Source organism: Pagrus pagrus (genome assembly GCF_965226575.1).
Source record: "Pagrus pagrus genome assembly, chromosome: 17".
NCBI lineage: Eukaryota > Metazoa > Chordata > Actinopteri > Spariformes > Sparidae > Pagrus > Pagrus pagrus.
In genome coordinates this window covers 27,867,880-27,895,402 of record NC_140201.1, presented here as the reverse complement: position 1 = coordinate 27,895,402, position 27,523 = coordinate 27,867,880, and the positions used below count along the sequence as shown (strand labels likewise).

Sequence of the window (27,523 nt, the reverse complement as noted above, 5' to 3'; positions counted from 1 at the left end):
CTCATAATTTCTACTTCTGAACTGTAATTTGGATACCTGATTAATAATTGACTTAATAACTACAATCAAAATTATCTTGTCAACAGCTAGTAAAAGTTGAAGGACAGCTTTAGTCCTTGACAGAGTAAAGGTTGGCAACATTCACTCTTGTACAAAATTAACTAGACAGTATGTAGGTTCAAAAGTATTTTATTTAACATAAATAATGAAAACACACAATCTAACTTACATGTACTATATACAGGTATGTGTGTGTATGTGGGTTTGTGTCTGGAGGAACCAAACAAAATGATGGCTAGGATTCAGGACAAGGATGTTACCTAACCCTAACCCGCCGACCAAACCAGCTAACTTACAATGTAGCACCCTGCGAACTTGAATGGGGATAAAATAATTTAATCATGTGGCTTTTTTAGACTTTCCAAATGTTATTGGACCGAACTTATGATAGTGAAACAAGTCATGTTGTTGGGGCTGTGATGCAAAAAAAATTATTATCCACCGTTCTATTGCCGCTTCTTTCACAATGTAAGCTAATGGGAAAAAGCCTTTTTGGGCCACAGTGCATCATGTTATGATGTAATTACACAGTTTGGCCACTACAGAAAACTGGCTTCAATGCCTGCCGCTCTTCATGGGGGCTTGGTTCAATATGCCATGCCACCTGGCATGAACAAAGAAAAACTACAAACAAAATGGCTGACCGAAAGGAACTACAACATGGCCGATGAGGGATGGACTCAGGTTCAAGATGGTGGCCCATTACATATTCCTTTGATAGGAGCGAACAAAGAAACAATGGTGATGCTCACATCATGTGCTCACTGACATCACGTGTAGTTGTGATATGGTCCAGGCTGAAGGAGTGTGTGTGTGTGATGTGGTGACATGTTAGAGAAGATGGTTAGCTGCATGCAAAGACCCTGAGTCTGTGTGAAGCATAACTTAACCAATGTCAACTGCCAATACCTGACTTCGCAGAGATCACATTAACAAACCTTTGAATATACCAGATACATTCAACACATTTATATAACATTAGCCAAAGTTTAACAGTGCTGTGCCTAGCCATGCTACACTGTGCTGTGTGCTACCTAGGCCCAGTTTGTATAATATTTGAAGAAAAGGCACCACCCTTTGGTGACTGATACAGTAATCATAATCGATGGTTGAAATCCAAGATTAAATCAAAAAGCATCAAAGAATGAATAGCCTACTGTTCATGTTTCATCAAATACGATTTTAGTTTTTCATGTAGTTTGTGTGTGAAATCGCTGCAGTGGACACGACTGTGCTGTCAGGCACACACCACGCACTGGAGACAGCGCAGAGAGCACACTGGAGACAGTGAAGTCTCCTAGGTAACTACACTTCAATGAATAAATAGTGTTCACCTATCAAACATCCATTTTCAAATGATATCCCAGGTTGAGAGATACCACTGAGATACAGCAGTCAGTCTGATCACACACACGAGAAAGTTTCTTGTGCTCACAAGAAAAGTTTCTTGTGCTCACGAGAAAGTATCTTGTGCTCATGAGTTTTTTTTTCTTTCCCCATCTCCCTTTACAGGCTCCATAGAAACCCCTTCATGCACTCATATACACTCACTGGCCACTTTATTAGGTACACCTGTCCAACTGCTCGTTAACGCAAATTTCTAATCAGCCAATCACATGGCAGCAACTCAATGCATTTAGGCATGTAGACATGGTCAAGACGATCTGCTGCAGTTCAAACCGAGCATCAGAATGGGGAAGAAAGGTGATTTAAGTGACTTTGAACGTGGCATGGTTGTTGGTGCCAGACGGGCTGGTCTGAGTATTTCAGAAACTGCTGATCTACTGGGATTTTCACGCACAACCATCTCTAGGGTTTACAGAGAATGGTCCGAAAAAGAGAAAATATCCAGTGAGCGGCAGTTCTGTGGGCGCAAATTCCTTGTTGATGCCAGAGGTCAGAGGAGAGTGGCCAGACTGGTTCGAGCTGATAGAAAGGCAACAGTAACTCAAATAACCACTTGTTACAACCGAGGTATGCAGAAGAGCATCTCTGAACGCACAACACGTCGAACCTTGAGGCGGATGGGCTACAGCAGCAGAAGACCACACCGGGTGCCACTCCTGTCAGCTAAGAAAAGGAAACTGAGGCCACAATTCGCACAGGCTCAGCAAAATTGGACAATAGAAGATTGGAAAAACGTTGCCTGGTCTGATGAGTCTCGATTTCTGCTGCGACATTCGGACGGTAGGGTCAGAATTTGGCGTCAGCAACATGACAGCATGGATCCATCCTGCCTTGTATCAACGGTTCAGGCTGGTGGTGGTGGTGTAATGGTGTGGGGGATATTTTCTTGGCACACTTTGGGCCCATTAGTACCCATTGAGCATCGTGTCAACGCCACAGCCTACCTGAGTATTGTTGCTGACCATGTCCATCCCTTTATGACCACAGTGTACCCATCTTCTGATGGCTACCTCTAGCAGGATAACGCGCCATGTCATAAAGCGCGAATCATCTCAGACTGGTTTCTTGAACATGACAATGAGTTCACTGTACTCAAATGGCCTCCACAGTCACCAGATCTCAATCCAATAGAGCACCTTTGGGATGTGGTGGAACGGGAGATTCGCATCATGGATGTGCAGCCGACAAATCTGCAGCAACTGCGTGATGCTATCATGTCAATATGGACCAAACTCTCTGAGGAATGTTTCCAGTACCTTGTTGAATCTATGCCACGAAGGATTAAAGCAGTTCTGAAGGCAAAAGGGGGTCCAACCCGGTACTAGCAAGGTGTACCTAATAAAGTGGCCGGTGAGTGTAGTTTGTGTGTAGGAATGTGTTTTGAAAAAAAAAAAAGCAATGCACTTTCATCGTATTTGTGCTTTTATGGTTTCTATGTAAGCACTCATAGTTTATGGGTTCATTAGTAGCATTTTTAAACATACTGGCTATAGGAGCCATGTTGTATTGTTTTCATTGAAACAGCTGTGCCTAATACTGTATGTCTGCACAGTTCACTGTTAGATTGTTAGAGCTGTAAACGCCTTACTTTTCTCAGTAGATAATGCATTAACATAACAAGATACTTTTTAAAGGCAGTAATCTCATAACGTAATGAGTTCCTTATAAAAGTCACGTTACAAAAACGATTATGACTGAAATCTCCACACCCCCAACTGTGACTGGGTGTTCACAGCTCATTTAGAATGATCACAAGAATAAAAATAGCTTATGTAAAGATACGGTGGGTGCTAACACCTGCTAAGAATACCCAGAGTACATGAGGGAGGTGATGGGTTGCACAAAACAGGAGAACAAAGGGCTGGAATCACAGAGACATCACATCACACAGTGTTAAACTGCAGTCTAACAAGTCATCTGAAAAACACACAACAAACTACGGGCAATGAATAAATGTTATTGCAATATATCTTTCCCTGAGGTAGGCAAAACAATTTAGAGGAGCTAGTATGGAAACAAAGGTGCACTATTTGAAGGAGACATTTGCTCCAAACTCACTCAGCCCACATGGCTCCATCTAGTGGAACAACATAACAATGGCAATTAATAGCCTAATTGCTATTATTAATAAGATTATGTCTTGTACTTCCAATATATGGATAAGCTTGGTTAGAAATACGAAGCACTTTAATATGCAAATGCTTCTTAATGCCTTAAATGCCTCTTAAAGTGTATATATACACACATACTGAAACCCATGAGATACATGTTTTAAATAAAGTTTTATTTAGAAAAAAGGGAGGACACGGACAAGGAGGAAGAAGGTGAATGAAGGAAAGATCAGCCATCTTCCTGAGGTCCAAATCTGCAGCGAAGGGGTAATATTTTTATTATGTACAAATCATCATTGACTCCAGTGTTTCCTGAGTTGAAGTAGTAACATTAAGAGAAAACTGTAACTGGCGTCATGTCCGTGACGTTTACAGGGTTAGCTTTGTTCTAGCTCCTGGCTAGCTTGTGCAGGCTGTGACCCAAATCAGCGGAGCAAAGTTAGTCAGCAGCAGAAACATGATGTGAGCTGCTGCTGCAGCTGCTGACAGTAGGTTTACAGTGTTGTCTGCTCCATAACACAGTTTGTTTAAACTAGTTTCATCTAAAGCCATTCATAACGAGGAGGCACTATGCGGCTCATCAACACATGCTTTGTAGTAAAGTAAGCGCTGTGTGCTGGATTGAGCCACGTCCTCATGGCTGGGTGGAAGAAGTCACTATATTCACGCGTTTTTCTCTCCAGCCGTTTCCCCCCTTCTCAGCAATGCGGTCGAGATAGTTATACAACGTTTTTTTCCTTTAACTTTATTGCTGAAACCAAGAGCGACGTCCAAACAAGCCAACAGCCCCGCCCAGTGTCAAGACATGATAATGTTCTGTTTCCTTCAAAAATACAGAAGAGACTGTTTTTGTTAGTAAATGTAAATTTGACGTTTCTCACATTTGATTGAATGAATAATTTATTTTATAAAGTGGTTAAATGTATAGGGCTTCAACTAATGATTATTTTCATTATTATTTAATCTAGTGGTTATTTTACAAGACAGAGACAGTCGCCAATGTTGCTGTCTTTATAATGATGTTGGAAGAAAAGGGAATAGCTTTATATTACAATAATATTAAGAAGAATGAATTATGAATAGTAAACTAGATAATCAAACTCTCTTTGTTTTCATGACTGAATAAACTGAATAAACAAACTGACCTTTGTCAGGACAACAAAATTTATACTGTTTTACTTTATTTATATGTGGCGGACCCTGCCACCGTTCTAGCTTCAAACAGTGTTCTGGGACCTTATTTTTCTCTGAGAACAGCTTGTTTATTCACTGATGGCAAAATGTTTGTATTATTACCTCATGAATATTGTAAATATTAGAATAATTAATAACTAATATTTTTTCATATAAAATGTCATCTGTTCCTAACCATTATCATTTAAGCATCTATCAGCTGTATTTTCACAGGACTCACAGAAAGTTAATCATTCCTGATTCCTCCTCTCCAGAACCTCCCAGAGATTTTTCTACACTGTTCCTTCTCTCTCAACCCTGATATACACTGCATGGCCAAATATACTGTATGTGAATGGACATGTCCAGTCATTCACAAAGAAGCTGAATGAAGAAGTGGTTTTCCTAGTTTGTGGAAGAACTTCACTGATCTGCGCTAAGCTATGACCTAGACCCCATCCAACACCTTTGGGAGGAACTTTAAGGGCAAGTGCAAACCAGGTCATATCAGCGTGTTGGAACTCCCTGAGTAAATCCCTGCAGCCGGGTTCCAACATCTAGCAGGAATAAACTGCTCGCCTAGCTCTGCCAAAGTGATCAACTTGCATTGATCAGCAACAACCTTTTGCACCTTTTTAATAACCAAATATGTGCCTGCTATACTTCTGCATATTAATCTGATGCAGGTCATTGATCTGTACAAGAACAATCTGTCCACCATCTGAACTTCAGTAGAGTACCTTAAATTTAAATGTATGCTACTGTGGTACTTGATGTGTACAATAAGTGAGAATTTTATACATTAGAATGTCGAGCTCTGGCTGCCAAACAGCATCTGACTGTTTCAGCTGTGTTGCACAGTTGATAGTCTGAAAAGGTGACATGACATGTAAAGTTTCAAACTCTTCCAACAGGATGTTCTCTGTTCAGATTGAATTCTTCTCTTGCTCGAGTTAACAATTAATGATACCTGTCAAAATGTTTGACTGACTCCTTTTTTCTTTTTCACTGCATCACTTTCAGATGCCAAGACATTGCTCAGCAGGCGGCTGCAAATCTCGGGACAATCGTGAGACTCGTAATGCTGGCATCACCTTTCACAAGTGAGAGTTTTGCACCTATTGTAGAACATCAGCGTACATCCTTTCTGTTGTCCTATCTCCACTGTATTCACTATTTACAGTATTCTCTGAGCAGTGGGTCCTGCACAATGTCAGTTGTTTGGCTGACTAACTTTTTGTTTTCTAATAAATGTAGCTAGTTATTTTGATGTTGGAGTTTTTTAACTAGTGCTGAGTTGATATAAAAGTGTTTTTGGAAACAGGGATAAATTGCCTGACATCGGCCTGCCAAAGTAAACTTACACATCTTCCAACAACTCCAGACCTGTGTTATTAACATGAATATTGGGATGTGAAAACATTTTGTCAATATTGTTGATCTGTAATAATTGTAATAATTGGTTCGATTTGATGGTCAGATTACCAAAAGGAGAAACTCGGAGGAATCTTTGGATCATCAACTCCCACCGTGCAGACTCCTGGGATCCTCAGACTGACTTTGTCTACTTTTGCTCCAAACACTTCACCCCAGAGAGTTTTGAACTGACTGGTTGTAGGTATGTATTATGTGTGTGTGTGTGTGTGTGTGTGTGTGTGTGTGTGTAATATATATACATATACATAGATATACGTATATATATATATATAATAAGATTTGGTTCAGGTGATCACCTAATCAGTACCTCATTAAGTAGAATTAGGTGGAATGGAATAGACACGGAATGGAATGGCTGTCATACATGTAGAGATTCTGATTTCAGAAAAAAATGCAGTGGTCTCTTAATCTTTTTCAGAGCTGTATATATGTATATGTTTGTGTGTGTGTATATATATATGTATATGTATGTATAAATATATATATGTGTGTGTATATATATATGTATATACTGTATATATATATATATACAGTACAGACCAAAAGTTTGGACACACCTTCTCATTCAAAGAGTTTTCTTTATTTTCATGACTATGAAAATTGTAGATTCACACTGAAGGCATCAAAACTATGAATTAACACATGTGGAATTATATACTTAACAAAAAAGTGTGAAACAACTGAAAATATGTCTTATATTCTAGGTTCTTCAAAGTAGCCACCTTTTGCTTTGATTACTGCTTCGCACACTCTTGGCATTCTCTTGATGAGCTTCAAGAGGTAGTCACCTGAAATGGTTTTCCAACAGTCTTGAAGGAGTTCCCAGAGATGCTTAGCACTTGTTGGCCCTTTTGCCTTCACTCTGCGGTCCAGCTCACCCCAAACCATCTCGATTGGGTTCAGGTCCGGTGACTGTGGAGGCCAGGTCATCTGGCGCAGCACCCCATCACTCTCCTTCTTGGTCAAATAGCCCTTACACAGCCTGGAGGTGTGTTTGGGGTCATTGTCCTGTTGAAAAATAAATGATGGTCCAACTAAACGCAAACCGGATGGAATAGCATGCCGCTGCAAGATGCTGTGGTAGCCATGCTGGTTCAGTATGCCTTCAATTTTGAATAAATCCCCAACAGTGTCACCAGCAAAGCACCCCCACACCATCACACCTCCTCCTCCATGCTTCACGGTGGGAACCAGGCATGTAGAGTCCATCCGTTCACCTTTTCTGCGTCGCACAAAGACACGGTGGTTGGAACCAAAGATCTCAAATTTGGACTCATCAGACCAAAGCACAGATTTCCACTGGTCTAATGTCCATTCCTCGTGTTCTTTAGCCCAAACAAGTCTCTTCTGCTTGTTGCCTGTCCTTAGCAGTGGTTTCCTAGCAGCTATTCTACCATGAAGGCCTGATTCACACAGTCTCCTCTTAACAGTTGTTCTAGAGATGTGTCTGCTGCTAGAACTCTGTGTGGCATTGACCTGGTCTCTAATCTGAGCTGCTGTTAACCTGCGATTTCTGAGGCTGGTGACTCGGATGAACTTATCCTCCGCAGCAGAGGTGACTCTTGGTCTTCCTTTCCTGGGGCGGTCCTCATGTGAGCCAGTTTCTTTGTAGCGCTTGATGGTTTTTGCGACTGCACTTGGGGACACTTTCAAAGTTTTCCCAATTTTTCGGACTGACTGACCTTCATTTCTTAAAGTAATGATGGCCACTCGTTTTTCTTTACTTAGCTGCTTTTTTCTTGCCATAATACAAATTCTAACAGTCTATTCAGTAGGACTATCAGCTGTGTATCCACCTGACTTCTGCACAACACAACTGATGGTCCCAACACCATTTATAAGGCAAGAAATCCCACTTATTAAACCTGACAGGGCACACCTGTGAAGTGAAAACCATTTCAGGTGACTACCTCTTAAAGCTCATCAAGAGAATGCAGAGTGTGTGCAAAGCAGTAATCAGAGCAAAAGGTGGCTACTTTGAAGAAACTAGAATATAAGGCGTATTTTCAGTTGTTTTACACTTTTTTGTTAAGTACATATTTCCACATGTGTTAATTCATAGTTTTGATGCCTTCAGTGTGAATCTACAATGTCAATAGTCATGAAAAGAAAGGAAACTCATTGAATGAGAAGGTGTGTCCAAACTTTTGGTCTGTACTGTATATATATATATGTGTGTGTGTGTGTGTGTGTGTGTGTGTGTGTACATATATATATATATATATATATATATAATATATATATATATATATATATATATAATGTGTGTATATAAGGACACTGAGAGATGACATATTTCATTAGTTAAACTGTCAATGTTCTTGGTGCAAAATATGAGTACTGTATTTAGATAGAAACTTAAAATGTGTTTGAACCATTTCCCTCACAGTGGGATCAGAAGACTAAAAGAAGATGCATTTCCTACAGTATTTGATTCATTGTCAACAAAACGCAAAAGACCGGGAACACTGTGGAAACAAGAAGACACCCCTGTCAGGTAAACGGAACTGATCCACAATCAGATTTGTCATTGTTAATGAGCAATGCCTGAATGTACCACTCACTGACCTGTTAAGCAGTTCGGAAGCCTCATATGTAAGTCAGGATAGAAAGAAGATTCTCTGTTTGTAAAATTGTATTGAGACATGATTACATATAATGTGTCATCTACGATGATAGAGTCAAAAGATCATTATAGGAATTATCGGTTTTTGCAACCGTATAAAAATTAGGGTTACAACATCCACTGTTCAGTTCCCAGTTATGTCATCAGTGACATTCTTTTACCTTTTAAAGCAGTTTGCAGGACAGTAGACCTGAATGTTACTGCAGTGTAATTTGTAAATTCAAATGTGGTTATTATATCATAATAACAAACTCTCAGTAAAGAGATTTTCTCAACAAATTTACAAAGTACTTTAAAAGGAAAATAGTCTGCAGTCATGATAGAGAGGGTGTACTGAGGCACAAGCCCCATTCACACTTCCCTTTCAGAGCGAGAATCATGCCCCAATACTCTGCCTCACCGTCTGTGTGAAAGTTACAGGTGCAGAGAGGGGGGACAGTTTCGCTGCGGCTCTGATCTGCCACCGGAGGTAGTATCAGAGCTCCAGCAGAGGCGAGACGATGTCTGTGTGAATGGAAAAGCAGGAGGCGCAAGACAGGGGTGTGTCCGTCTGATGGTGTTCACAGTCTGACAGCTAAACAGATCCTTCACTAATCACACAAGTGTCCCACACTTCAACCCACAAACAATGTTACGGGACCAAACAACAGTAATGTGGTAACTGGTAGTGTCTTTGGCAACTTATATTAGGAAAAAGATACCACACTTATACGTGGAAAAGCCTCTGTCATCCTGTCTGTCCTACCGAACAGTGTCTGTCCCTGGCAGCAGAGCCAGGCAGCTCTCGCAGTTGAATAGTGGTTATTTTGTGACGTGATTCAGAGCAAAAAACTTTAACTCACCGTGTCTTTGTCTCCTTCCACTATTGTGTTGTTGGTAGTTACTGTCTCTGGAAACTTGTATTGACAAAAATCACAGCGACTGTCAGCCCTCCTGACTGAGACTTTAGTGAACTTTCCCCCAGAAAACAGCATCCCTCCCCACAAGTGAGAGAGCCAGACAGGGTCTGGTGTTTACTGATGTAATGTAATTATGTAATTTAGAGCAAAAAAACATAGCTCTTCCAGGATGTATGATGGGTCAGGATCTCAATCACAACACATTATAACAGCATCCATATTATATTATTATTTTATTATTATAAACAGTTGGCAGCTACATGTTTAGATTGACAGGTGGAAACCAGAGGAAACACATGGATGTTAACGTCATGATGTGTACCGTCATGCCTCTTTTTGTTCCGCAGCGCCAGCATGCTGTATGAAATGACACACTGGAGCGGCTTTAAGCCAGTGCTGCTTGGTTCAGTGTGAACAAAGAAAGGCGGTGTGAAGGCGAGCCTTCGCTGCGGCAATAATCCGGAATCTCTGTGTGAAAAGGGCTTCAGTGGTGTTTAACACTAGCATACTAACATGCTCTCAGTGTCAATGCTAACTTGTTAAGCAGGTTTGCTTTGTTGGTGTTAATATGCATGTAAACATTTGCTAATTAGCACAAAGAGTAGACCTGAGGCTGCAGGGAATGTCATTAGTTTTACACATCGACTGTATGAAATATGGACCGAGCTTTCGGGTCTGAAAAGTCAAAGTGCTTAAATCTGCATTCTCTCTAATATCCAGCAGGGGGTGACTCAACTGGTTTCAACAAGTCTGGTTGTTTGTGAGCTAAGGAGAAAATGAGCCTACTTCTCACTTGATTGATGACCTCAGTAAACTGTTTCCTAAAGAGTTGATGGTCCAAGTTGCTAGTTTCTGGTCTTCTTCAACAAAGCACGATGTTCATTTAGTAAATGATGGTCACATGTAGAGTGAAATAGATGATAAAGCTGGGTATGCTTAAGGGCGGGGCTACCTTATGAGTCACAGGTCACCTCAGTTTATAAAAGTATGTAAATAACGTATTTTTAAATCAATTTGGGATCTTGGAGATTACAAAGAGCTGGTTTACACCAAACTGTATGGAGCCATTTTATGGTTTGTTTGTGTTTTTGTAGTTATGTTATTTTTACATTTTAAAACAGGTGAGAAGATAATGACTGAATTGTCACTCTTGGGTTAACTTTTCCATTAACCTAACCTTTTGTTTTTCTGATGTGGGCCACTAAGTACGTACACCTGCATATGCAGACAAGTGCAAAATTAAACTTGAAAATGGGATTATAGAAACATAATGAATACAGATGAATGAACAGCCTCCAGATCTCCACTCTGAACATCTATGGGTTCTGGAGCGATGGGTTGGACAGCACTCATCACTGCAGTCATCAAAACATCAAACGATGGATTGTGTTTTTGAAGGATGCTATTCAGCCCTCCTGTAGAGTGGCAGTAGAGTAACACACTTTTAACTTTTTCATACCAAAGGGAAATTGATTCACTCTATGGGCACTAAAAAGCACTATACTCAGTGAAAACAAGTTACTGCCCACACATGATGGACACACAAAGGCACAGACCTGTAGTGATTATAAAACTACCACATACAAGAACTTATGATAGCAGTTGCGCAGTAGAAACGATACAGTACAATACAGAATCAGCTGTAATTCTAATAAGTGTTATGATTTGAATGTGCAAAGTTTGGTCCTTTCATTTGTGACCCATCTGTATGTCGATCATATGAATGAAAAATGATTGGTTATCTTTTTTTCTGTAGGGAGAATTCCCACTCAGGCGACCTGGAGAACACTCGGCACACAGACAAGTGTCAGCCTTCAGAGGAACCAGCAGATCATAGGTCAGTGGTAGCAGCTGAGGAGACTAATGAAAACACACCTGCATCTTCTCAAGTGCTGTCAGGGGTGGAGCAGATCTCACAGCAACAACATAGTCGTTCACCACCACTGGTGTCTCGACCTCTCTCCCCATCACATTACATGAGGCGTCTGCCCCCTCCTCCAGGCTTCTACCTGTCCAGAGAACACAGCTATGCTCAGCTCTGCCCCCTGTTGTGGAGGAGACGTTACAACCAGGCTGTTGACTGCTTAGAGAAGGCCATAAGACAGCTGCATGCAGCCAGGCGGCGTGAGAACCGTCTGCGGAGCACTGTGCTGAGGCTCCGTGATAAACGGCTGAAGCAGGCTCTGCTTGTGTCATCAGGTGTCTGTAAAAACAAGGGAAGCTGGACACCAGGGGGGGAGGACAGACGAGGCAAAGGAGGCTGTCCAGAGGAGAGTGAGACTAATGCTAAATCTGAGGATGCAGGGTTGTTTGAGGACACATTTGTGGATCAGATGGAGTTGGAGGGAAGTTTTCTTCCAGACACCAACAGCTGGTCTGAGGGGGAGAAGGGATTCTGTTTTTACTGTGGAAGAGGACAGGTGCAGGATGCTGGTGAGGTAGCACACACAGTTTCAAAGACTGGGAAAGATGCTCAGCCTACAGTGCATGAAGGCTCTCTGGAGATTCAGGGGAGTGTTGACATCAGTGCTTGTAGCACAGCTGAAAATGCCAATGACATTAAGATAGTCAGGTTGAAACAGCCAGCTGGGAAAAGTGTAGAGACCAGTGACTCAGATGAAACAAATTCCAAAGTCCTGCTCCAAACTCAGCTTCAACATGTGACCCCTGCTGGAGCATCTCATACTGATACTCATGAGCAGAGTTTACACTTCTTAGGCTCTCAGTGTGAAAGAGAGACAGAGGCTGTGGGTCAGAAGCATCACCAGGACCTGCAGCATCTGTTTTGGATACAGGACATTACTGAGGGACAGGTCATTCTGGTGCCTGTCCCTGCTGAAGACAGATTACAGAGCATTCTCAAGATGGAGGGAGTCGCTGATGAAGCACAAACCATCCTGGTGTCAGAAGTGGATCCTCAAGGAGACATGGGACACATGACAGAGAACAGTGGAGGTCTGTCCAAAGGGGAAACAACCTGTGATGGTGAACATAGTGAGCAGCATTCTGTTATCAGCACTACATCTGTGGAAATGAGAGAAGATGTGAGGGAAAAGCTTAAAGAACACCTGGAGGGGTTTCACCTTCAGCTGAGCACTGAGTTTCTAAACTGAATGAGCACTGCAGTCATTTTGTTACCCCACATTCAATAAGTAAATGATTCATTTGTGAAGTCTTTTCTACCAGAATAGTTGAATGTGTTGTATGTCTAATGTGACAATTAGGGCAACTCCACCAATTTTACACATTAAAGTGCGACGGTGCCTGGACGAGAGAGTTATCATAGTTTATAAAATGCTATTTCATACAAGAGAAGTTGCCTGTAAAAGGTAGATTTACTGATATGCATTCAACGTGCACTGGACCCAATAATATGAGTTAGCTGTCATTCTGTGTACAGAGAATCCAGTCTTCAGACACTTACCTGATAAAGCATGGAGCCAAAGAGAAACACAGGGCTTAGATAGTTTTTTTCTGACCTTGATGTGTGTAACTTGGATTCAGTGGGACACTTGAACTCCCTCTAAAAGACTGATGTTGTTTTAAAGACTCTGCATCACTAGGATTCAAATAATGGACTAATACATATGCTAATAAACATATAAAACACAAAAGAAATCCTCTTTTCCAATCACAAATACTTTTATTTTACTGTACATATAGCCTGTATCCCAGTAAGACAGGGGAACATACTATTGTTTTACCACTATTTAAACACAGTTTAAGCTATTTGTTATCAATAGTTGGTTTCTATGATACCTGGTCTTAGGAGGTGCTGGAGCCTCCAATTTATAAAGTTATGGAAAATGACTTTCTCTTACAACACTACTTCACTGTGACTTTTTACTTCAAAATTAAACAGAACATTGTTATTTCTGTAAATTGTATATTTATTACCTAAACATTTATCATCAATTCACTTTATATGGAAAAAATATGAATGAATTGCATTGCATGTTGATTTTAGTGGTGATCCTTACATTTTTAGAAAGAGCACCAGTGCTAATAGTGGACAAAGTCTGCAGCCACGAGCTCTACTGCATATGTGATAAAAGTAGTATGAAGTCTTTTGTGGCTCCAGAGGGTTAGGATCAGGGTTAGTTAGGGTTAGGGTTAGTTGCATTTTGGGAAATGTAGGTGGCAGGTTTTGAAAAGGAAGAAGAATGTGTGGAACAAAAAGGTGATATCTCTGTTCTGCTGTATCCATTTGATAATTTGTTTTCAAACTATCCATAATGAGTCAAACGGTGTTACAGGAGTGCAATGCAGACCATTGGACTGCTTTTCAAAACCTGGTGCCTACATTACCCACAATGCAACTTAGCCACTGAGTGATATCACTGGAGGCAGTTTATCAGATTACATGTAGCTTCCTCTGGAGCCACAAAAGGCTCAAATGTGTGATATTGGTGGAGGTTCCCTTTAAAATCAACTCAGCCAGCAGTCAGATATGATGTTGTAGAGCAACAAATCTTTTTGAGATGCTTTAGTCACTATATAAAGGTGCAGATCAATGGATATCTGTTTGCTTTTGTGCACAGAGCCAAACCCACAATTAATGTATCGTAAGTACTGTGTGTATCAAAGCCTGATTTTACTTCTTTCTCTGTGCCATAAAGCTGATGTCTAAAACTATTAAAACACATCAGTGACTACACTTTTGCACAGGATGACGTTCCTTTATCACCTAGAAGGAATGTATGTTGGATTGACTCAATTCTACATACACTGTATGTCACTGTCTGCTAGAAACACTCACTAGAGATGTGGATTCATCCACTGCTGTATATACTGAATATTTCCTCCTGTTTGAGCAACATTTGTTAGAGTAACTGACCATTGTAGGAAAACACTGAGCTAAGTATGACACTTTGCATTTGTGTGATGTTTTTAAAGATTTAAATCTTCAGTAGGAGCCAATGGGCTTGAAGATGAGATCCACAGACAGGATAGGGAAGTCAGAAATTCGAGACGTACTAACACATTGTTGGTTTGGGGCTTTTTATGGGATTTGTTAAAATTTGAAAATATAGAAAACACCAGAATGACCCTTTTAATTTATAAATCAAAAAACATTAAAGATGTGATTGGTAAAAGAATGACACATGCAATCAAAGTAAATCTCTGTTGTTGAAATAAAGGGAAATGTACATTTTTGACTTGACCAGTCTTTGTCTTGTTCTTTTTTTAATTTCCTTAAATTTTCAACTGTGTTAGGAGGTGAACCATGTATTATCCAAATTGTGCAGAGTAATGTACTGTGCGTTTCATATAGAGCAGTGAACAGTTGTCACTGTGTTGTAAAGAAATAGACAAGAATAGAAAGATCACACAAATATCAACATCCACCTGAGATAAACTAAATGGCCATCATCATGTTGGTCCACTTAAAATGTTCTAGACACACCCACAGTTAGCATTTTTGATGCACTGAAAGAAAAACATTTTGCTCATTTGAAATACTTGCTGATGATGACAATTCAGCTGCTGGGTGACATCTGTCACTGGAATCTCATGTACAAAGGCATTTTGGGACTCGGGGGGGGGGGGGGGGGGAATTCATTACCTTTGAAGAAACGTTGTCAGTAAACAGCTTTTATTTGCAAATGATCACATTCTGTTTTTATTTACATTTTGTGTCCAAACCAAAAACTCCATCTGTCCAAACTGTTTTTTAGTCGAGGTTGAATACAGTGAGCAGAATCTCTGTGGTGTGGAAGCACACACAATAGATTTAAAGCATTATCGGGTAAAAACCGCTCAGACCCATATAACCATTAGCAAAGTTAAATGATGGAGAAGGAGAACTCTAAATGTATTATTTCATGACCATCCCAAAACTAAACATTCCTGTAATGTTCCCCAGGCCTTTGTTCTCATGTCTGTCTTGTTCAACCACCTGTAAAACTCTGTTTGGGTCACCCGTTGAGGTTCAGTCAGCCAGTGTAATGACTGCTTATTGTTAAACTGTTTACACAACATGATACCGTGCTTCATGGGGGGACGACTTACTTTCCAGAACTTACATTTGGTCTCCAACGTAGGACATAGTATAGCCTAATCTTCTGCTACTTAACACACTAGCTCTAGCCCTCGGACCTGGTGAAATGTTAACCTAAGTCTGTCACATCATATGGCCAACTATAAACTGCCTGTTCCCAGCATTAGCACAACACTTTGCGATGGTTAGCTTGCAACGTTGTTGAACAAGCATCATTTATCCTGGTGCCACACACCTTACATGAAGCTGTTTGCTTATTTCCACTGTGCACAAAGTTATTGTAACCAAAAGTAATGATAAAAGGCACAACTCCGGGAGGACTTGTTGTCGCCATGATCAATGCATTTTTTGATCTGTGAGTAGCAGATAGCGCATGCGTTACGTTGCACATAGCAGCAAAGGGGATATGCAGCTCGTCATACTTTTCCCCGACTTATATGCACCAATAAAATAAAGTAGAAATACATGAATAAATTTAGATTAAAAAAAAGCAATAATTGCATGAAATACAGGTTGTTCACGAGTCTCGAAGCTCGAGTCCGAGTCAAGTCTGAAGTCTTTTGAGGTGGAGTCGCAAGTCAAGTCTGAAGTAACTGTTTGTGCGACTTGAGTCCCAATCTCTGGGCGGCACTGCTGAGGGTTCACTTGTGTGTACTCTTGCCAAAAAGACATCATTTTGTTATGGTCAGCCAAGTTTTTGTGTTAACTTTTGCCGTCGTGCACCTTGGACGTTTGGAGGTTGGCGGTTGAAAGTTGGAAATTTAAGTTAGGAATTTCTTACTGTGGCTGGAACGCAGCACAAAACAGGCAAGGAGTTTTTATCAAGGGGCATTATGGGAAATGTAGGATCCAGTGTTTCTGGAGCGTTACCAGGGAGTAACAGTCAGTCAGCCTCTGGTACACAGCTTCTGACTATTGTATTTTTAATCTGTCTCTTGTGAGTCCCACCCACCCATCCCCACCTTCTCGCAGTGAAACACTAAATTACTGGAGTGAGCCTTTAATTGTGTGAGTGTTTGTATTTAGAAACATGAACTACCCACCTTGCAAGTTTTTAAAAGCCTCTCCAGAATTGGAAATGGTTTTCTCTTCACGTCTCGGTCATTTGTCATGACTCGTAGGGAGCACAGTGTAACATAATGGGAATGTTGGCTTTTTGCTCAAAGTCTTATGTGTTGGGGTGTCTGTGTTTGTGTATTCATGCATGTGTGTGTGTTCATGTTTGTGTTAATGCAAAGCATCTGGGAGCAGCCCAGTGCAGTAACACTTCGGATGAAACAGTGGGCTGGGTTAATGGTCTCATACTGAAACAATTCACTCTGGCTTCCTTGATTGGGTGTGGCATCAACCCTTCCCAGTCATACATTCAACAGGAGGAGGGGGGGCGACTCTGACGGTGTAAATCATTGAAATCATAATATTTTCTGACACACCCATCACCCGAGGACATCAGCTGCCCTCTGCAGTATGTCTCCCAGCCTGCAGAGACTGTCCTTTCGGAGCAGGCTGACAGTCTGCTGTCTGCTCGGATTCTGTTGATTCTTCCACAGCTCTTTTCTCTCCCGATAGATTCTTGTGGTTGAGCTTTCCCCTCACTCCTACACCCACCCCACTGACTGTCTAAAGTCATGAAACCGGATAGAAAGAATGTGGTCATGCCTGTTTCCTTCTCCCTCTCTGTCACTCCCTCCTTTTTTTTCTCTTCTTCTTCTTCTTTTTTTTTTAACTGAAAAACTTTTTTCCAAGAACTCCGAGGCATTTCCCACAGTCTGAACGTCTCCCATAAGGTGTGGATAGATTTTCATGTAAAGCTGCAGTATCAACAGTACTTGGTATCACAGTAACAGTCGGTAGTGAGGAGGTTAACAGCGACAGTCTTGAAGAAAAGTAGAATACCAGCCTCGACTTGTAGGCAGTTATTGCGCAAAACAACAGGGTCCAACTTTTCCTAAAGGTTTCCAGATGTGGAATGAGCTGTCTGCTGAATGTGAGCTGTGTCTCAGTATATCCACACATCTCACTCTATACACGGCTGTACATTAACACGTTTTTGCTCAAAGCACAAGCTGAAATGCTGATGGTATGTGTGTGATAAAGGTGGACTGAAGTATGCAGTGAGGTAGGCCGAAGGTAGGCTGCAGCTCCCTCCTCCTGCCTCTCCCCTGTGTGGAGGGAGGATCCAGGAAGGCTGCCAGCTGCTGACAGAGCCTCTGCTCCACTGACACACAGCAGCAGCAGCGAGGCAGCAGCGAGACACGCAGGAAGAACAGTGAGCACTCAGCAAACTACAGCCGACATGCCTCAGGTAAGAACTAATACACGAGCTGTTCTCTGACTGTAAAGGCTGTGGAAGGATCCGCACACTGTGTAGCCTGATGGTGAGTTTTTCATTAGTTTTCACGGAGAAAGCTGCTCAGCTGCTGACTCCTGATCATAATTACTGTGAACGTGTGTTGCTGTCGGAGGACGATGGGAAAGTTTGAGTGAGGCGGAGAGTTTCCTGCTGAAGAAGCGCCATCTCGCGCCAGAAAAAATGTCGCTGAGGAGCAGCTTTCCCAAGATAGGTCCAACTGTTTGTGGTTTACCAAACAGACATTTTGTCTCACAGCCACCGTCTTAGAAATGAGACAGATTCGGCTGAGCAGCCTAAAGAAACGACTTCAACTTTTTCACGGAGTTTGTACGGACCAGTGCTGCCAGCTGCCCCTCCCTGACAAGACCCGGAGCTGAGAGCAAACCGTGCTGAGATACTCTTACTGACACCTTGGACACATGTAGCCTACACAACATACAGGCAGCATGAAAGAAGGAGGGTGTTACAGCAGTCAAAGTAGATAGAATAAGGAGCACTGTGGTGTTCAGTAACTGAATCAGAGGCGTGTCTCGTTTGAATGTGGGCCCAGGTGGAGCTCACCTACCTGTCTGTTAGTGCTGAATGTAGATCATGATTGTGCAAAGCATGGCTTCCGCTTTATTGTAGTACCTTTCTCATTGGGCTTCAGTCTCTTCCTGCATTAAAAATGACAAGTAAATCTAATTTAACATTGTTAAATTCAGTGCACTGATGTCATTGTAGACAAAGTTTATTGTTAAACTGTAAAATATCCAGCAAAACTTGTTTTGTATATCAGCTGATTTATCAACAACAGATTTGTTTTTACTTCCTAAGAGCAATATTAGTATGGGAGTCTGAGAAAGCGACTCATTCAGTTAAAATAAATGATTAAAAACAGCTGAGAGCAGACATTTCCAGAGAAAAAACAATGCTCAGCTCATCCTGTGGTCAAGGACCCTAAACCTAACCATGACCCTAAAGATAACTTTGCAAATTGTATTATAAAGCCCCCAAACGAGCTTAAATATCCTAAAGGTTGTCCCACCTCACTGTTGACGTGTGGAAGCAGCTGTGTAGAGTCTCAGATGAACAGTGAGCTGGAAGAGGAGGGATTTATTTGGGTGTGGTAGCACGCTAACAGAAAAAGAAATTGAAACAACTCATAAAATGCTTCTCGAACTTTACTTTCCAATAAACGTTAAAAAATGACTAGTTTTAAAAAGGTAACCTACCTACAAACACACACATTAAAACTTTTTTTTCCATTAAACTCAGACTACACTGTGTTTGACAGTGCTTATATTTCAGAGACTCTGACTCATTTGGTATCTTTAAGCTAACATAATCTTTGTGTAATACTTCCTAATGTGGTGTCGACACTGTGCCTTTGTCTACAGTCATGATGTTGGCGCTCTCTGTGGGATAGTTTTTCTTGAGGTGAAGAGGGCTTGCAGCAGCTTGTGGTATATCAGTCAGAAAGGGTGTGGCCTTGACAGAGTTGTTGGGCCACATGAAGTGAGCAACTGCAGCAAAAAACCGGAGTGACTTCCACTGATGGCCAAGAGACAACTACCTGAAATGCTGCTCTACACACACACATTTAAACTTTGGTTCAGTTGCAGCTCTTATCAATTTCGAGAAAATGCTCTAAAAAGCTACAGTACACCTCCTGCTCAGCAGCAATAAGCAGACAGACAGTCAGGAGCTGGTGAAGACCCAAAATAGAGCTAAAAACCGAGTGAATTTTGGACTTTGACACAAACACAACTCCAATTGAATGCTAGTGTTAGTCCGTAACTGTGATTAAGGAACTGTTTGCTAACTTTTTCTTAACAACTTCATATGGTTGCTAGATTCACAACAGTCACTGATTACCACTTCAAATAGTTGTAATATGTTGTGCAATTCTTAGTAGTTGTGTCTGGAAAAGCAGCAGTTAAAGAACTACAAAAAATTTGATTCAAAGTTAATTCTTGACCTTGGAAACAGTCGTCGACAAAACAGTCCTACTTCAATGCCCATTTAACTGTTGTTGTATCACACAGAAGATGGAGTTTGTTGTCATGAAAGATTTTCCAGTGATCTATATATTTTCTAATGGTTTTAGGACATTCTGTCCACATTGGCTCACAGGTCAGAAAAATAATTTGACAAAAAAAAAATGTCACCACAAGGTCCATTCAGGTCCATTTTGTTGAAGTAGCTTGTGTGATACAACTGAACGCTCTTTCTCAGTTATTAAATGGCCTTTGTGGTAGATTGTTTTCTCAACATAGTTCCAAAACTTCATAAATGCATAAACTACCATTTTTTTACTGGCTTTAAAAGGAGATGCAACTAAACACATACACTAAGGTGGACTAAATGGTAAACAGCAGATCACCTTTGGTTCTTCTTCAGACAAGTAAAGAAATGTTGCTCACATTCAAAAAGAGCTTTACTGCTATTTGTTACTAGCTCTGCAACTGGATAAGCTTCTACTAAGTACTGCTGGGCAACAAGAGCCAAAGAGTTTGAATGTCAGAGCAAATTCAAATCTTCAAAATCCATTCCATTCTAACTTCATTTTCGGTAAAAGCTATACTATAAGTGCTCTTCAGCAACAAATTCCTTCTTGCTGACTTTGATGGAGGTGATGATTCAGCACACAGGAAGCCCTGAAATTGGTATGATGTTGATGTTGACCTGCTGTCTTGTTTCATGGCGATCCTGCAATGCCACTCTACTTTAAATTTACAGGATAATTCCTTTAGCTTGCTTTAAAGCAGATGGAGATATATCTCATAGGTGTAAATACCAGGGAGTATTGTAGTCAGTGGGTAGCTGAGGTTTGCTAGTTTGATACAATAACATCAACCAGTGTTTGCAAGCTGTTAAATTTGAGTCAATGAGAGAAGCTGGCAATGAAATGTAGTTTTCCTTAGCTGGCAGGGTGAGAGTGTTGGTTAGCAGAGTTACAGCACTACTTTTGGTGTCCCCATAAGAAATTACTCCTAGAGAAAACAATTTGTAACTGTCCCCACCAGCTGTCAGTTTTTTTTTCTTTGTTTTTTTTGCTATTATTACTATCAGCCAATCCTGCTCATAGATTTGAAAAATCTAGTAATATTAAAAATACACCATGGGTCAGTAAATATGAGTCTTACAGCATCATATTGAACAACAACACTCATGACAATAATGTCTCCGTGACCCTGAACCTGCAATAACTAGTTTTTGGCACGTGGTGTAAACAAGTTGTGAACACAACACTGACACTGAGGTCAAGAATGAACTTTGAGCCTCATTTTTATGGCACCTCCTTTTCATATTTATTTTACTGTTGCCTTTTCCATCATTGAGTAGTAGGTAGTAGGGATGAAACGATACCACAAACTCATGGTACGATATTTATCACAATATTAAATGGATAAACATTTTTTAAAAATGACTGGAACAATGTCATTTTAATAATAAATGTGATGTGTACGGAATGTATTATTTGTATACAATACTTCCTGCGGACAGCCGACCTGCTTGCTCCACCTAACAAGCCTAGAGACACTGTTGAAATGGGGGTCAGGAGGATGAGTGAAGAGGTCGAATTGTTACTACAACTCAAACATGGCTGAAAACAGACATTAACAGAGAATCTGTGTGAGCTAACAGTCTGAGTCGAGCATTGAGAACTAAACCAACGAAGCCAACCAATCAGAGGTGGAGTAGGGCAGTTCTTATGAGAACTAGTTGGTCTTCTTGAGCAGTATGACTGCGCCCTCTGCTGTTCAAACAAAACAATAGCGTGACAAGGAGACACAGGAAAATGCATTCAAGCTGATTTCCCTTATTATATCCATGAACTTTACAAGCAAAATAACCACATGATAGGTTGATAGGTATTGTCACAGTCCTACGACGGAATTGCAGCATTTTTTTATCGCAATATTGTGAAATTCAGTATTTTGTTGCATCCCTAGTCACAGTCCTGGTCAGGGCAGCTGTTGAACACGCCTGCCTTGGGCCCCCCGGTAGCTCAGTTGGTAGAGTGTGCGACATGTCCAGAGGAAACCCAGGGTTTGAGCCTGACCTGTGGCGATTTGCTGCATGTCATCTCCCCTCTCTCTCATCTCCTTTCCTGTCATTGCTCAAGCTGTCCTGTCAATAAAGCCATGAAAAGAGAAAAAACAAAACAAAAAAACACCCGTCAGTCTAATAGAACCAGTCTGGTGTCCAGCCGTGTTCACTGCTGCGTGGTCCATGCAAATCCTAGTTGGCTAATACGGTCACTAGCATGACAGCTAACAGAGCTCTGTGTGCAGAGGCAGAGATTTGGGGTGAATAGCTTATAGTTAATCTTGTAAGAGGGCAATGCAACTATCATAACAGTGATATTAGATCTAGGCATGACTATTTCTGTTGAATGTCTTCCTCCATTTCTTCCAGTTTTCAGACCTGGAGAAGGCCATCAACACGCTGGTCACCCAGTTCCATTCAGCTTCAGCTAACAATGGGCCAACGCTGAAAACTGATGAATTCAAAGGTCTTCTGTCCTCCCAGATGCCTAATGTGGTCCAGGTAAAACTGCTGTCATTATCCATGTTCTTCACCCTCAGACGGACCTGCTGCTGACTGCAGCAGTTGGGTGTGGCAAAACACCTCACCTTACTCACCTCACACAGACAGTTAGAAACATGCTCAGCAGCAGAGTCACAAACACAAACTGTTAAGACTTGCAGACACACAGAAGAACTAGGCTCAGTTGAATGTTGCAAAAATCCATCATCTAACCTTTAATTCAACTGACTGTCTCGGTCGGTCCTCATGTGTACTGAGAAGTGTACTCCCTTTAGGCTTGAAAGATGGCTCTAATAGTTGTGCCTTGTATAATCGCTTATGTTTGTTGCTCGCAAGTGAAACAGCTAACTGCAATAACCACAAGCTGAGTATTCAGCCATACTTTGGTGACAAAGTATGTTATATGTTAGGAACACATCAGTCAGTCGACAGAATTGTAACCTCCTTCACTTTTCACTCTTTTACTTTTTTTTCACCTACAAATCAACTGACGTGTCTGCTATCACAAACCAAAAGTGCACATGTGAGTCTCAACTGTAACAGTCACTATGATAACATGTTAGAAAAAGACGAACTATTGTTTTAGTCCGACTGAAATCGTACTAAATCAAATTTCTTGAAGTCGGACTAACACACATTAAACAAATCTCAGAGTGAACTCAGAGTTCAAACGGTATTGTCTCAAACTATATCTCGTTTGAAAATACATCGATATCTATTAATGCGTCGGGACAACACCCAGCCCTAGTAAATGCTTAGTTACAATTCATCACTCCAACCAAGTTAATAACTGAGTTTAGGCTACATCAAAAAAATCAGATGAAGAAACACCAGCAGTCAGATGGTCGGGCAGGTTGCAAACAAGCCAACAGGTTAATCAAACTTAGTTGAGTAAGAGCCCAGCTGCGCTACACGACCACACATTCACACCTGAGGCCTGTACGATGATTTCAGCATTCCCAGGATATGTTTTTGTTACCTGGCTTCACTAAGCCTAACGATGACAATCGCATCAAGCAGTCCCACAAAGACGGTTATCAACTTGATAAATCAACCGCCAGGTTTTCCACATCTAGCCATGAGTAGGGATGTGCACGGTTACTCGGATACTCGGGTACCCGAGTAGACAATCTGCTAATCGGTTACGAATTATTAACCGGTTAACCTAGGATTATTTCATTGTCAGCGATGCCGGGTGTATAGTCGCTCTGTTTCTCGTCTATTTCAGCCTTTACACCGACCCCACCGGTGTGTTTGTAACGTTAGCTTACCCAGAAGCCGAGCAGTCAAGCCTGTCCAATAGGGACCCGTGTGCCGTCACATGACGGGCTAAAATCCAATGGGAAAACATGATCTGCCAAAGATCGTTTATTTACATCAAGATGGTTGCTCTGTTGCCGTGTGTGATCACTACTATCAGGAAATCTCCCGTAAATCCTAATAAATAATGCGTAATTTAACATGTATGCAATATATTTCGGGGTCCGCCCGCTATTCCGACATGTCTCTCTTTAGACATGCCGCTATTCCGACAAGTCTCCGAAAATGGCAAAAAACAATGTCGAAATAGTGGGACGCTTGAAAAATAACTTTAATGCCGCTATTCCGACAATTACAGGTCACTGTCTAAATAGCGGCATGTCGGAATAGCAGCATGTAACCGCATTTGTAACCTTAAACTGGCTTACAACCACTCAACGAGTTCGATGCGAAACCACTTAAGGTTCAAGAAACACGAAAGCATAAGCACCGCTAATTACTGAAAAAATAAAAAATAAATCCCGGGGTATAAATGCGCTCCGTCCAGAGGGGGAACTTTTTTTTTTTCCCAGTCATAAACTCATATGTGCATCTTAAACTCCAATCTACTCTTATTAACCACCTGATATTTTGTCTGACGACGCTGTGTGTCAGCAATGCGCTGTCTGATGGACAGAGCGCATTTATGAGTCATATATTTTATTACTCGGTTACTCGATTAGGACCAGGTTCGGGTACTCGGTTAGAAAATTACTCGAAATGCCCATCCCTAGCCATGAGTACATTCACATTAAGGGGTGGTGTTTACAGCATGTGACCATTCACAAACATGGACAAGTCTACTGGCAAACTATCAGACAAATATAGGAAGAGCTTAAACACACAGGGTGAAAACACACAGTTGCATCTGCACCAACTGTGTGTAAATGAACAGGTTTTTATCATCACTGGACCATCATAAGGACACAAGTAGATCCGACTGTAATTAGTCTATTCCATTAAATTAATTTGATGCTTAGATGTATTCTTATGGTGTGGACAACAGTTTTAGCCTTATTCTTTCAGCTGCAGCTCCAGCAGTGTCAAACAGATTTAGGACCAATAAAAAATAGATATAAAAGCTTCTTAACACTGACCAGCCAGAGTTAACCCTGAAGCTACCTTGCTTCAGGGTACAGGCCCCTGACGCTGCCCAGTGCAACAACATTCTGGGTGACTGAGCAGCTCCACTGGAGCAGTTGTAGGTTTAGGGCCTTGCTCAAGGGCACCTCAGTAGTGATAATGGGGGAGGGGCAAGCGTGACTCTTCAAATTTCCCTCCTGTCCGGACATCAATCTGCCAACCCTTCAGTCACAAACCCACTCCTCTAAACTTTTTAGCCAGATTCTGATATACATAGTTTTTTGTTTGACTCTTAACTTTTAATTTTAAGATTTTCTGGACAAAAATATCTGGCTGTCGTCTTCATGCTCCTGCTTCTCGCTTTATCCACCTTCTTTTTAGCAGTGTCGCCATATTCTCAAAAGTCAACTCACTCACTTTGTTGAGGACAATGTCCTAACTGACTGACAAATAAGGACCAATTTATAATAAACCAGAATGATACCTTACTGTAAAAAGGTAAAGGGCCCAATTGTAAGATAGTTTATTGTTGAGTCTCATTCCCAACTCCTCAAATACTGATTCTGTGGTTTGATGGACAGCATGCCCTACCAGCCCAGAATATAGGCATGTGACGAGTTGGGAATGAGACTCAACAATAAACTATCTTACAAACTGAACTTTTATGTATTGGTTAGTGGCCAGCGCCTTCACTTACACTTTGAAGACAAAAGTAATGTTGAACTGTTTTTGCTTAGCTCATACTGTCAAAACATGGCCCGAGTTCCACATGTTGTCCTGTCGTGTTCCTGCAGGGAATTGGCACAGACCAGGGCATGGCTGAGATCCTGCGGAAGATGGGTGTAGGTGACGGCGAGGGCATCTCTTTCAAGCATTTCTGGAACTTAATCCAGTCAGTAGCCACCTCGCAGCATGGCCTCCTTAGCAGCCAGCAAGGATGCAGCTGCATCCTCCTGTGAAGAGCATGCTGTCAGCCCAACACATCAGCACGCTCTGAGTCTCCACCCTGAAATGTAACTAGACAGAGTAACAATATTCACATCACTCTCCTCATCAGGTGTCAGATGGAATACAAAGGCAAAGCCTAGTCTGCGCACAGCAAGCTATTTCCAACATTCATGAGTAAAACAACACAGGTTCTAAATGCTGACATCTCTATCTGACAGGTTTACACATTACACTTCTGCAACTATACTGCCCAGCATCCTTTGCACCAGATAAAGTTCAAATTCAGGCTAGTTTGCATTTCAGTTCTCAAATTGTCCATGTCCTATTTAAAACATCTAAATAAAATTAGAACTAGTTTACAATTACAGAATCTAATCATCCTCTTACCCAACACTAAATGTGAAATAAATGGTGCAAAAGGTGCTGGCATTATGACAGACATATTAATACACATAGAAACTCCAATTTTGTCTTCATCTTCACTTTTGTTTTCCATGTTCAAATGAGTTGTTACTAATAACAGGAGGATGAACCGTCCACTGTTATGGTATTTACAACAAGTATATTTTCTAATAGCAATGGTCATCTTACTAGTTATTCACATAAATGCCAAGCATATACTGGAGTTTATATACAACATAATAGTGTAATCAACTTTGCATTAAAAAATGTTTACTCATAAGTACCATTTGAAGGCACATCAATATGAGAGCATGTATAAACAACACATAAGGTCACATTATGAGAAATATTGAGGAAGAAAGACAGTTTCAGAAGCTTTGATACATTCGAATGAGATTCTCTCTTCCTTTGTGCAGAGCTGACTCAAGGCTACATTTTTGCTGTATTTCTCATTTCACAATATTCAGGATGGGAAATTCACTATGACATGTGAAGATCTAACAGACAGAGACAGATAAACGTTTAAATTCACCAGACACTCAGTAATAGTAAATCAGTATTTTGTATCTGAAATCCACCAGCCACTTGCCAGCATTTGGCTGGTAGCTGGTGTTAAACCTTGTCTGAATTTTTAAGTATATGACACTAATCATCTCAATTTGACCTCATGTGCTTGTAACAAAACACAAAAGTGTACTTTGGGTGCGTTCTGTATGTCTGACTTTGGAGAAACATCTCAAAATGTGTGCTTTATAGTCTCTTTATAAATTTATACCAGTAATGCTTTACCCTCTGTGATCCTGCATTTTCAATGTATTTATGTTTTGTAATTCTCTGTATTCTGACCTGTGTGACACCTTAAGAAATGATGTAATAAATACACAAAAAGTAGGACTGCTTTTGTTATTGTTTAATCAGGTATTGGTTAACATGAAAATAACAAATTGTCTCACACAGTTTAAATGGTATGAAAACAAGTATCTGCAGGAACAGTCATTATTTTTTATTCCTTTAAAGGTGCAGTGTTCTTCGGAGGATCCATTGCCAGTAATGGAAAGTTATATTCATAATAATATTTTTATTAGTGTATAATCACCTGAAACTAAGAATCATGTTTTTGTTACCTTAGAATGAGTCTTTTCTATCAACAGAGGAAGCAGGTCCTCTTCCAAACACTGGCTCTATGAC

General features: G+C 40.9%; 2 protein-coding genes across 3 annotated transcripts; both read left to right on the top strand.

Moving 5' to 3' along the window:
- The first annotated feature begins 3,777 nt into the window (after positions 1–3,777).
- Positions 3,778–14,877, top strand: thap7 (THAP domain containing 7). The gene is made up of 5 exons (XM_084378779.1): positions 3,778–3,845; positions 5,775–5,854; positions 6,232–6,369; positions 8,578–8,685; positions 11,470–14,877. Exons 2-5 carry the CDS (start codon positions 5,775–5,777, stop codon positions 12,824–12,826), a joined length of 1,683 nt encoding a protein of 560 aa, XP_084234905.1. The 5' UTR covers positions 3,778–3,845; the 3' UTR covers positions 12,827–14,877.
- Positions 14,878–17,837: 2,960 nt separating this feature from the next.
- Positions 17,838–27,226, top strand: LOC311272761 (protein S100-A14-like). 2 transcript variants are annotated; one of them, XM_084379408.1, is made up of 3 exons: positions 17,838–18,019; positions 22,472–22,603; positions 25,780–27,226. In XM_084379408.1, the coding sequence occupies exons 1-3, from the start codon at positions 18,011–18,013 to the stop codon at positions 25,942–25,944; spliced, it is 306 nt and encodes a 101-aa protein (XP_084235534.1). In that variant the 5' UTR covers positions 17,838–18,010; the 3' UTR covers positions 25,945–27,226. The 2 variants fall into 2 exon arrangements, with proteins under 2 accessions (XP_084235534.1, XP_084235535.1); XM_084379409.1 differs by having other exon boundaries at positions 18,013–18,092.
- The last annotated feature ends 297 nt before the right edge of the window (positions 27,227–27,523 follow it).